The following is a 13,068-nucleotide window of genomic DNA, read 5'->3' on the forward strand; positions in this document are numbered from 1 at the left end:
TGGATAAAGAAATTTAAAAAATAAATTTAAAAAAATACAAAAACAAGCAAACTAGGTGATCCTCATAAATCTGAGTTATTCTCTTAAACTCATAATCTATTAAGTTCTATATTTGAGCTTGATTAAGAAATTCAATATTCAATTAGTTTAATATTGAAAAAAAATCATAAAAAATCAATTTAAAAATAAATTCAAAATAAAATGATAATAAAAATAATAATAAATAAGGATAAAAATAAAATATGATGAAATTGAAAAAATAATATTTAATCTTAAAAACCATCTCAAATAAAGAAAATATCAATAAAAAAATAAAGAGTAAACCTGGCAAATAAAAGAATCAAAGGAGATGGAATTAAAAATAATTCCAATTTCATAAATTATTTTTAATAAAATAAATAATAAAAAAACAAGAAAAAAAGGACTACATTCAAAATTTAAAGAGTCAGCATGAAAATAAAAAAAAAATGTTGTTTATATCAAACTAAATATTTGTTAAATAATTGATAATTATATCAAAGTACAACTTAAATTAATATATATTTAATGATTCCTAAAATAATAGTATTTATTTTTATATTTTGTAATACGAGTAATTCATTTTATGCTTTAATAATATTTATTTTTAAACCTTTATCATGATTTATCTTTTTTAAAATCTATTTGATTGTTATTATAAATATACTTTCTAATTTTAATACTTGGGTTAATATATGATTATTTAAAATTTGTTTAATTTGTATGTATGTTTAGATTTTTTTTAAAAATAGGATTAGTCGATGATTAAATAGTTAGGATTGTATAGCCATACAAAATCCATAATCATTTATCTAAAATCGTAAATATATACTTAATCATCTTGAGAGAGAAAAATCCACAATAATTTATCTAAAATCATAATCATGTACTTAACCATTCTTACTCAATAAATTCAGAACTTCAGGGGGGAAAACCAATAAATGACCGGTCAAAGGCGGATCATCTTAACCAAGTCACCCACGCGGCGCACGCTAGCGTCAAGTCCACGTTTAAGCAGTGATGGTCGCGACGGCCTATAAAATGATGCATCCCTTAGTAAAGGTTCTTGTGAATCTCTTGCGTCGCTGTACAACGCACGTACACAGGCATTGCCGGCAAAGCTCCTTCCACCTTCCCAATTTTTTATTTTTTTAGAGGATTAAACGAGAGCGCGAGACAAAGAAATCTTTCCTTCTCTAACGTCCTCGTTCCCATTCTTTAATTGATCGTTTTTGCATTTAAAAAATAATGGCGGATCAGTGCATGCCAGGATGGATCTTGGCTACTCTGTTTGGTCTCTCTGCTATCTATTATTTGGTAACCAAGAAGAAGGAACAGAGAGCTAATAAGGATTTGTTGGAAGCGAGAAGCGAGTCCATTAATAGTATAGCCACCACCAGTGGAGAATGCAGATCCAGTAATGTTTCCAATGTCGACGTTATCATTGTTGGCGCCGGTGTTGCTGGCGCCGCTCTTGCTCATACTCTTGGCAAGGTATTTTCTTTTCTTTTGCTGCATCTTCTCGGCAATCAAACGGAGAGAAACGAACTTTTATTTTATTTTTCGTTGGATAATCGATTATTCCAAACTCTTGGTTTTTTTATTGTTTATTTGGCTAATTTTATATAAAAGAAAAAAAATGAAAAAGAAAACGCACCTCAAATGATCAATAAATCTTTCTAATTGAATGAAGAATTTTTTAGGACCGAGGGGGAGAGTTGATTAATTCATTAAATTATACGACACAGAATGCGGCGTACAGGATTTGATGGTTCTTATGTGTTTGTTTTTGAATTTATACAGTCTATGTTCTTGTGATTTTACACTTTGTTTTTAATGGAGGCCAGCCCCTTCATATTTCCATTAAAAACACAGATAAAACATATATATTTGCAGACTTGTGAAAGTAAGGCATCTTCGTTAAACGCGTGCTTTACCAAGATGAATAAGTAGCTGTTGTTATTATTATTATTATTTTTTGAACTTTCATAGAGTTGGTTGAGAATTGATAATAAGATGAATTAAAGCGGGGACCATACCAACTTGGACAGATGACCTGTCTTTTATGTTCTGCCTTATGGATCAAAGTGTATAATTATGTGATAACTGGCCTTTGGGAGGCCCAGCGGGTGTGTATGAACTTGTTCTGATAATCAGAGGATGGCTCATCTTTCAATTAATTAGTTGTTGAGATGCTATATTTTTGTTTCCTTCTAATTATTGTTGTCAGCTAGTGGAATGAGAAATTGACTGCACAAATGAAATTCATGTTGTTACCACCCCCAAATTGTGGGTCTAGAAATGAAAATTATCTTTCTATATTTTAGTTAATCTCTATTTATTCATAAGGATTTAAATCATGTTCATGATTCTAATAGATTGCTACTGTTAATATTCTCTAATAATTGTAGAAATTGTGCTATAAAGTTATTAAAACCGAGGACCTACTGTATTCCATTTCTTTTGCCTCTGCTATCCCGATTAGTTTGCATCATGATTTGACAGACTTTCATATTGAATTGAATTTACATGGGATCTTTTCTTTTAGAAGGAATATATATATATATATATATATCTTGACTGCAAGTCATTTCAATAGAAAATCCAATGTATATCTTAAAATGCAGGATGGACGTAAAGTGCACGTCATTGAAAGAGACTTGACCGAGCCTGATAGGATTGTGGGTGAATTGCTACAGCCAGGGGGTTACCTTAAGTTAATTGAATTGGGACTTGAAGGTGTGTGAATATGAATTCTGCTACTACCTGCTAAATTTTGTAATGCCACAAGTTTGTATTAATTGATGTCATTTGTGGCCACTCAATAATGGGAGAACTTAGTTGCTAATAGAATCCCTATCTTGTTTCTCGCTGCAGATTGTGTGGAGAAAATTGATGCTCAGAGGGTGTTTGGTTATGCACTTTTCAAGGATGGAAAACATACTCGACTCTCTTATCCTTTGGAAAAGTTCCACTCAGATGTAGCTGGAAGGAGCTTTCATAATGGGCGTTTCATACAGAGAATGCGGGACAAAGCTGCGTCCCTTCCCAAGTATGTCTTTTCTTCCATTGTAAGTCTATGCATGTGGCAATGCCCTTTGAAAATTTAAATGGTTCTTAAAATGATTCAAGAAAGAAAATGGTTTCTAAGTGTTTGTGTATTATTCTTTTCATTGTACCTGCACATTTTTAAGATGGTTGACATCCTCAGGTACGCAGTGAGTGTCCATGGTCATCTGATTGTCTGCTGTGCGCATGTTGTAATTCTTGGACACTGCTCTTGATAATATATTTTATGCCAGTTTAACATGCCATCATAGTATCTAGAAGCATCTCTTTATGTTCATTGGTAGTTATATTTTTGTTTTCAATTTTACTAGTGTACAATTGGAGCAAGGAACTGTCATATCTCTACTTGAAGATAAAGGGACTATTAGGGGCGTGCAGTACAAAACAAAAGATGGGCAAGAGCTGAAGGCATTTGCACCTCTGACAATTGTTTGTGATGGCTGTTTCTCAAACCTGCGTCGCTCCCTTTGCAACCCTAAGGTGAGAACCTTTGATATTTGTTGGATAGTAGCAGTGTAGCAATTCTAGTATCAAGTCCAAGATGATCAATCCCATAGAAATTCTCACCACTTGCTTATTACAAAATAAAGTTCTTCCCAGAAAATTAAAATGCTTGTCAAATTATCTTGTGCAGGTGGATGTGCCCTCTTGTTTTGTTGGTATGGTCCTGGAGAATTGCCAGCTTCCATGTGCAAATCATGGGCATGTTATCTTAGGGGATCCGTCTCCGATTTTGATGTATCCTATTAGCAGTACCGAGGTCCGCTGTCTGGTTGATGTACCTGGTCAGAAGGTTCCTTCCATTTCAAGTGGTGAAATGGCAAAATATTTGAAGACTGTGGTGGCACCTCAGGTATATAGTAAAATCTTCCATGCATCCTCAGCTGCTTGTTTGGCCTTTACTAATCCCTATTTATGTCTGGTGTGGTGATTTCTTCAGCTGACTTTCTGACATCTCTGTTGGCAGCTTCCCCCAGAAGTTTATGATGCCTTTCTAGCTGCTGTTGATAAAGGAAATATTAGGACAATGCCAAACAGAAGCATGCCAGCTGCTCCTTATCCTACTCCTGGTGCATTGTTGATGGGTGATGCATTCAACATGCGTCATCCTCTTACCGGGGGAGGAATGACTGTTGCATTGTCCGACATTGTTGTTTTACGGAATCTTCTCAGGCCTTTGCGCAACCTTAATGATGCACCTACACTCTGCAAATATCTTGAATCTTTCTACACCTTGCGCAAGGTGATTTGTATATCTGGTGTTATGCTTGTCTGTTTTTTTTCTGTTCAATTGCTGGTTTTGTAGATGTTGGAATACCTTTTGAATGATATTAGGATTTAATCTAAAAAGTCAACACACCATCTCCGAACTTGGAGTTAGAGACAACTTTTAGCAGAGCATTTTTCATGATGAAGATGCCTTCATAGTACTGCAGTTAAACTCAGATTTATCCCATGTTTTTGCAGCCTGTAGCATCCACAATCAATACACTGGCAGGTGCCCTCTACAAGGTTTTTTGTGCTTCACCTGATCAAGCAATGAAGGAAATGCGGCAGGCGTGCTTTGATTATTTAAGTCTTGGAGGCGTATTTTCAGCGGGACCCGTGTCTTTGCTCTCAGGCTTAAACCCCCGTCCGTTGAGCTTGGTCGCCCACTTCTTTGCAGTTGCTATATATGGGGTTGGGCGTTTGTTGCTGCCATTCCCTTCACCTAAACGCATATGGATTGGAGCTAGATTGATTTCAGTGCGTATCTACCCCTCCTTCTCTATGGGCTTTCCATTGCCATTTCAGTCTATTTACCAAGATTAACATCCCAATTTCATGCACATTTATCTTCCTGAACACTGAAAGATCAGGTCCCTTTTTTGCAGGGTGCATCAGGAATCATCTTCCCCATCATTAGGGCAGAAGGAGTTAGACAGATGTTCTTCCCTGCAACTGTTCCAGCATATTATAGAGCTCCTCCAGTCAAGTGAGGTTGATTTGGCAAGATGTGGAGATAGCGTAAGCCACTTCTGTTCCCATTCCTTCCCTTGCTGAAAGTCGACTGGGTGAGGGTGAATGCTTGGAAGAATAACGGTGCATTATTATAGATTTTTGTTGATAGGGTGTTCATAAAACTTCAACTCTGACCAATATATATAATATGAATTGGATTTTGCCATGTCCCCGCCCTTTTTATTTACTTGCTTATTTTTGCTGGTTATAGTTGTTTCCTTGTTTCTCACCGTCAATGGAGATTAGATTGGATGGAGGGCACCACTTGCAAGTCGCAACTAGAGGTGGCTTCCGACTTTAGCGTCATCGGTATTTGGGTGCCGCCGCTACTGGCACGATGACAATATGGCTCCTCGTGGTCATCTGAATTGTCAAAGTTTTCCTTAAAAAATAACCCAATATTTTAGGTTAATGGTGGTATTTGCACCTTTTACCTTTCAAAAGCAATAACCCCCGAGCATTCCAGGCAATACGACATCAAAATATATTATACAACAAATAACTGCTTCATGTTTTGTTTCATATTTTACAAAACATGTCGCATGAAACATCATATTGTTTAATCATTTTCAATTTTTTCAATTGCTGTATTTGTTTTTATTTTTTTAGTAGGAGTATAAACATAAAATAAATTGGTTTATAAACATAAACTAAATATTTTATTTTTAATGTTGTATTTATAAACATAAAATAAACACTTTTAAAAGATAATTTATTTTTAATTGTTATTTGAAATGTACTTGCCCATTGTATTTTTTTAAGTACTTTATTTTATTTTAAGAATATATATATATATATTGTTAAATATAAGTCAATACATACTATAGGTATTAACTAAAAAAAATAAAAAAATTCAAGCTACACAAGCATTTTATGGGTAGCTGTACATCCTCGGTCCCAGCAATAAACAAAACAAATAAAAAAGAAATTGGCAATAACTAATAATAAAAAAATAAATTGTCAATACTATATCTGAAATGAGAAGAAAAAAAAGTTTGTTGGAGGTATAGTGTCATTCCATTATGGATGCCGTTCCATGATCAGAAAATGCTAACAAAAACGGCTCTAACATTATTATGAAAGGCTGTATGAATATACCAAAAAAAGCCAAATACATCATCAAAGCAACGATCCTGAAAACAAAGCAAATAAAATACCGTGAAACAAGCCTCTATACCTATATTTGAAATAAACCATTTGGACCATCAAAGATTCTATCTTTATGGTTTTTTTTGGTGGTTTTAAATTAGTGAAAGTTCAGAGTTTCAATGTTTATCCAGATGGGTTGAAAGTCCATTAATTGATTTCAAATAAATTGGACTGATGGGGAGATTTTATGGTGGGGAGTCTCTAATGATTTTTTTTTTTTAGATTAACATGGGTGTTTGGCCAGGTTGCGTGCATCACAACTAATGATGTAGTGGATAGCAAGCAAAGTTTCTGTTGCATCTGATCAGGAAAGATGACTACTGGTCCTTGGATTCATCGTGAGATGTTAATTTGGTTTTTTTTAGCAACTGCAGCAGTAATCTTCAGCATATGTGCTATAAACCAAACTCTTTATCTCACTAATCACCGTTACATAGTCAAATTGCATGGACATGGAATTGAAGCAGATTGCTAATGGAAGACATTTTCTTATGATGATGCCTTGTACAATCCCTTCCGTGTTTATTAACATAAAATTAAGCGGTGTTCATGATTGCTGAATTTGGCTATTAACTCCTAGTTCATGGAACTTATGAGTTTCCGTTTCAGATTCTCAGGGCCATGCGGAAATTTAGACTTGTTCTGCCAGCCGCAGAACTGAAAGTTTGAACAGAAACTTCACAAGAAAAGTTCCTTACAGGTACCAGAAGATCTCAGTCTTCGTTCAAGGTTAGACTACATACGATTAATGTCTATAGCTCATGTCTGAGCGATCCTAATGCTGGGATACTCTTGTGATTCTTCATAGACACAAGTGGTGACTCAATTTGCACAGGATACCTGTGATTTTGGAGTCCTATTCTGCAGGCTCGTTCTGAATTATCTGGCGCTGATCCATCCCCCTTGATGAGCAAGAGCCCTTCCCTGTCTACTTCACTTCTTGATGGAGGGATTTCTAATGAGGAAAGCATGAAAGACTACGCAGACTTGAAGCTATCTTTGTTATCCTATGATGCCATGCCTAATTCTTGTGGGTACAACAATGGCAGATTTCTCAGCTGGAGAAAATACTGCTTTGGCATTCTTTATCGGTGGTTTTGGTGGCTTTTTATGTTTGTTGCTGCTGCAAAGGTATGTAGATGGATTTCCAGCTTCATCCATTCCCAGCAACACAAATAGGGAATCAATTGCCTATTTGGACTTCAGTGTCCATTATCAAAAGCTTGGCATTGTGCCTTTATAAATCATAATCTTTAATAAAATAAAATTAAATAATTTGATTTATTATTAATTTAATAATTAATTAATTTATATTAGAATATTAAATATAATATCTAGCAATCATAATTCTTATTGATTCTTTGAATAAAAACTAAATTTTTTTTAAATTTCATTTCATTTTGGTCAAGAATTTCACAATCAATATTATTTGAAAAGAAATTGAATATTTTTTATTTGAAAAGAAATTGAATATTTTTTCTAATTCATCTATCATAATAAATTTTCTCTCGATTACTCAAATATTTTCATATAGTTTATATTATACTCAATATTTACCCATATATAATTTATGTTATACTCAATATTTATCCATTTATTACCCTTGATTAGAACGTTTAATCAAAATCAAAATATAATATTTTCTATATAAGATAATTTAATTATTTCAAATCTAAAAATTATTTACACAATTATTACATCAACCTTTCCTTAAATATAAATAATCCATCCAAATAAAATTTTCTTGCAAATCAATTCAGTTACATGTCATTTAACAAATATACATATTAATTTCAAATATCCCTTACACCTCAATTTATAAAAACAATTGCTTTTTTTCATAAAAAAATAACATAATATACATCAATTTATAAAAGCTTTAATTAATATCTAGTCTTAATAAAACATTAATTTATAAAAACTTTAATTAATAATAAAACATTAAAACAATACTTTAATGTAATTATAAATCTTATAATTATAACTTTATAATATTATTCATAATGGATATTATGTTTCTAATCAATGTTCTATTAAATTATGAAAGAATATTATTCATAATGGATATTATGTTTCTAATCAATGTTCTATTAAGACTAGATTTTATTAGCCAATTAATTGAATACAAAAACATTATTTTAAATTCATCAATTAAACATTTATTAATTAAATATAAATGTTTAATTAAATATAAATAAATGTTAAAGATATAAAGATAAAGAAAATATTTATTAATAATAAATATATAGATTTGTGGTCAAAATTAATTGGTAAGTTACATAATTTCAGGAATTACATACAAAAGGTTGTGCACAACACATGAATTGCTGTCCTTGTTAATAATATCAAGCACCTAAAAAAAAAAACTATTTACTTACCTCTCCACACAACCTCCTATCAATATAATATCAAAATCTCACAACAAAATTAAGTTGTTGGATTCATTTTCCCCAAGTATACACATGTAGGAACATTTTGCATTGCGTCTTCGCTGTTCCCCTACCAGTGTCAGGCAGTTTAACATTTAGTGTTCTTTCTTTCTTGCTTAATGGCCTCGTAGGATGTCATCACCTCTTTGAACTTTGCCTCGGCAGTCTCTGCAACAAATCACAAAACACAACTTTAAGTTCCACTTTAAAGCTGTGGCATCACAGTACAAGATCATAGTTAGTAATCAAAAACAAAAGCCAGCCTTTATTATCTTGGTTCTGATCTGGGTGAAACTCCTTTGCCTTCGTTCTGAATGCTGTCTGCATGTATAAAAGAAATACATTTAGAATTGCAGGAATCACAGAAGAAAACAATAAACCCAGTTATAAGATGAAGCTCTTGAATTGAAACACTAAAACATTCGACAGGCCAAAGAAACCAAGTGGAATTGAGTATTGTATATATGATCCACTATATTCAGCCCCTAACATTTTCCAAGTTTTCAAGAAAGAAGTTTCATCAGGAGCTCAAGTCAGCTTACAGACTTGAAAACATGAAGACATGGACGATACACAAATAGAAAACTCAGATAAGATGCGAATGACTTAATGGGAGACAAATTATAAAACTATCAATCATCAAATCTCGTCACCGAACATAGATTTCAAAGAGATGATAGCAATCACAAGTAATACCTTAATCTCAGCTTCAGTATATGGTGCTGTTCTAGACCTGTCACAAAAAGACCAGGAACAATCTGTCAATCCCAACTGCTAGCGGTACAGTCCAGATAACTGAGAAAATCTCATGATTAAAAAAATTAAAACACTCAATTATATTGTATCATATTCCAAACACCTCTTAAATTCATCCTAAAGCTATATTTCAATCTCCAGAAATCAAGACAGCTATACAACTTGACTGAACCATCCACATTAGATTCTGATAATTACCTGTCAAGTCCCAAAACTGAGTAATGATGTGATAATGGATAGCTTCCACTGTCTCTTGGAGTTCTCCTGAAGTTAGTCCTCTGGTCTCTGAAAGATGAATCAGTCTTCCAATACCAATCATCACGCTGAAAATGTTGATGATATGCACCTGGACCATTTTCCCTCCACCTCTCATAGTCTCTTTTGAACTTGTTTCTTTCACGGTTAAACATGCTTTGCATACGCCTTATTCGCTCCTGCAGACAAAAATAACATTAGGACATCATAATTGAATGCAAATACAATCAAGGAAAAGAGCCTGCTAGACACCTCAAAATCAGAGCAAGATAATTGATATTTGACAGCTTCAGAGAAAGAACTAGGCTTATCATTGTGATATGGTGCATATAAAGAAATTCAACCTACATGATTTATAAACAAAATTAAAATGGACCCAACAGAAAGAAAGAGTAATAGGATGACAAAATTTCTTAGGTCTAGAAGATTCTAGAAGTTTTGCTGGTAAAGAGAACCATGCTAGGCCATACAAAGACGGTTTCAGTTTCTATCATCTGAGCCCAATCTTGAGGCATAAAAAGGTAGTTTTGAAAGACACATAGATCAACTGGGCAATGCAAAGCAGGAAAAGACAGAAAACTTTCCCTGAACTGTGGAATTATAAGATAACCCACCAAAAAGGAAAAACAAGTGGTTTAATTAGAAGCGGCCCAACTTGCTAAGAATTCATGCCTGGATTTCCAGCTAAGAACAAGCTTATTCAAGCTATTATGCATCTAGACTAGCATTATAGATCTGACTTCAAAAATATATTTGTGACTTCAAACTGCATAAGGAGTGGTACTCCAATTGAACAGTCTTCAGAAACTTGCTTCTAAGAAGAGTCACCTTGCAGATGCAATTAAATGACTGAAAGTGAACAAATAAGAGCAGCATAAACATCACAGCGATGTGCTAGAACTACCTTGACAGATAACTGTCTACTCTAAACCCAACTGTTATTCTTAGAAGTAACAACGATTTAGTTTCACAATATCATGGAAAGCAATCAAAAACATACAGGGTAATATCTGCAGGTACACACACAGAAACCAAATAACCAAAAACTGATATAGTATGTTCTGCAGGGTTCCATAATATAACTAAAATGACATCCAGAAGGAAAGATTCACAAGAAAAAAGCTCACCACTCTCTCCATTTCCTCTTCATATGCTTCCTGCATTCGATGATTATAATTTTTCCACGCTTCCTCCTGAAAATATGTCCGGAATGACTTGCTAGTTCCAGATCCTCCTTTCCACATTGATTGAGACCTGGTTAACTAATCAGGTACAATTACAGACATGATCAGGTGGGGCATTGGCATGCATAGACAAGAAAAAATTTGCAGTGAAATTCTCAATTTTTAATTTAAAAACTTCACCTTTTTTAGCAGACTAAACGCTCAGAATCAATCACTATTTTTTTTAGACAACATTACATCGATAAGACCGAGTTTTCCTACACAAAAACCTTTCGCTAAATCTTCACAGCTACAAAATAAAGAAATAAAGATTGTTCTTGTGCGTTCAGTTTGCCCAAAAAGAAAGTCGAATTTAAGTGGACGACATAGGAAAGCGGTGCATTTATACTTGCAGAAGCCTACCTGAGCATACAGCTCATCAACAGTCCGCCGCAGCTGTCTGACCTGCCATGCCAAATCAATCTACTTTCTCAGAATCTAAAGAACCAATTTTTATGTGTTATCCATCCCTCAATTACTAAAACATTTTCCAGAATTTCATAAATTACACCATACATATCTAATGATTTTACTTATCTACCACATGAAATGAAACAGGACTCACAGCGTAAGTGGTGGCAGTGGCCCCAATCAGGCCGAAGATGACAACTCCCCAAAGCTTCATGTCTTCAGATTTTCCTTGATAGGGTGGTGGCGGTGGCATGTTTGTAGACGACAGCCAGGGATTATCCTTACTCTGATTAATCTTCTCGCCTCCCATTTTTATTGTATTGAGATTCAAAAGCTAACAAATTCCCCAGCAATTTCAATCGATTGAATTCTAAACCCTAGAAGCGTACTAGTTTTAGGGTTTAGGGCAGAGTGCAATGTTTGGGCATGTGATCTTTATGGGTGATCGGTTGATGGTGGCTGGTGGAGTTCTTTCTCGAGAGTCATTGCTTGGTTTCAAATCAACATCTACCTTTCAAAATAAATAAACAAAGTCCACAAATACAAAATTGATACGAGGGTCAAACAATTACGCCTTGGATAAACTTGTTATATAACACCCCCTTATCAATTATCATGTTATTTCTTCTCTGAAAAAAAATTTCTCCGATGTCTTCAAAACCCCGGAGTTGCCATATAACGAAATACAGGCGCCACAGTAAGTTACGACGTGTTTGGTATTTTTAAATTATTTTAATATATTAATTTTAAAAATAAAAAAACATTGTTAACTTACCTTTTTAAATAAAAAATATTTTTAAAAAATAATTATAATTATATTTTTAAACACATTCATAGAATTGCATGGATTATCCCATGTTATTTATTTATTTATTTTCATATCCTTTTGTTCACAATTTAAATTTTCTCCATTATGTCAGTATGTGTATTCTCCTTCTATATCCAGCCATTTGCTAGACGAAGATATCAACTATTTTGCCATCTAATGCAAATATAAAATGTCCTCTTTTTTTGCTATGCCGCGCTCCCAGCAATGGTGTTTTTTGCGAGGTACCTTTAAATAATTTCTCTTTATTCCCTACGATCGTTATTATTTTGCACCATAAATTTATATCAAATTTGTTTACGGGTCCAATTATGTCCTTTTATCTCTCTAACATCTAAAATCTAAAAGAGTTAATCCGTGTGATTTGTAAGTTAATTTCTAAATCAACCTTTTTAAATGTATTATTAATTTTGCATTGGGGATTTTGATTATAAATGAAAGATATTTTAACAAAAAAATGAAGAAGAATATTACTTAATTAGACAATTTAATTGTGATGATTTGTGGCTGTTTGGCATTGCAATACTATTTTTTTTCAAAGCACTTCTTAAATTGTTTATTATAAGAAAAAATATTAAATTGATGTTTTTTAAATGATTTTAATGTGCTGATATAAAGATTAAAAAAAATACCTTTTTCATGCCTTTTCAATTGAAAAATATTAGACACCATATCACCAAACACAAACAAAGCAAAAAACAATTTAAATTAAAAAATAGAATAATATTATTTAATTAAACAAATTAAGAGCATGTTTGACATGACCAAAAGATTGATGTCTTCTTTTAAGTGCAGGAGTGTCGAAATAATAAATAACTTGGCAAAATCGGGGTCAAACCATAGGGAGGTTAATTGTATAAATTATAAATAACAAAAATACAACAACAATAAGAGTAACAATAATAACAATAACAATAACAATTGATTTGAT

The 13,068-nt window shown here is 33.2% G+C and overlaps 1 protein-coding gene and 1 pseudogene across 3 annotated transcripts; one reads left to right on the forward strand and one right to left on the reverse strand.

Annotated features, from left to right (window-relative positions):
• The first annotated feature begins 1,073 nt into the window (after nt 1-1,073).
• LOC105113781 (squalene monooxygenase-like) lies at nt 1,074-5,243 on the forward strand (annotated as a pseudogene).
• A 3,238-nt stretch (nt 5,244-8,481) lies between these two features.
• Nucleotides 8,482-11,974, reverse strand: LOC105113782 (dnaJ homolog subfamily C member 3 homolog). 3 transcript variants are annotated; one of them, XM_011010098.1, is made up of 7 exons: nt 11,466-11,972; nt 11,264-11,305; nt 10,805-10,939; nt 9,621-9,856; nt 9,363-9,399; nt 8,930-8,987; nt 8,482-8,834 (listed from the first exon to the last, which is right to left on the reverse strand). In XM_011010098.1, the coding sequence occupies exons 1-7, from the start codon at nt 11,619-11,621 to the stop codon at nt 8,755-8,757; spliced, it is 744 nt and encodes a 247-aa protein (XP_011008400.1). In that variant the 5' UTR covers nt 11,622-11,972; the 3' UTR covers nt 8,482-8,754. The 3 variants fall into 3 exon arrangements, with proteins under 3 accessions (XP_011008400.1, XP_011008402.1, XP_011008401.1); XM_011010100.1 differs by lacking the exon at nt 10,805-10,939 and having other exon boundaries at nt 11,466-11,974; XM_011010099.1 differs by lacking the exon at nt 11,264-11,305 and having other exon boundaries at nt 11,466-11,973.
• Nucleotides 11,975-13,068: the final 1,094 nt, after the last annotated feature.

The sequence above is a fragment of the Populus euphratica genome, unplaced genomic scaffold, assembly GCF_000495115.2.
Source record: "Populus euphratica unplaced genomic scaffold, PopEup_1.0 scaffold454.1, whole genome shotgun sequence".
In the NCBI taxonomy this organism is placed as follows: Eukaryota; Viridiplantae; Streptophyta; class Magnoliopsida; order Malpighiales; family Salicaceae; genus Populus; species Populus euphratica.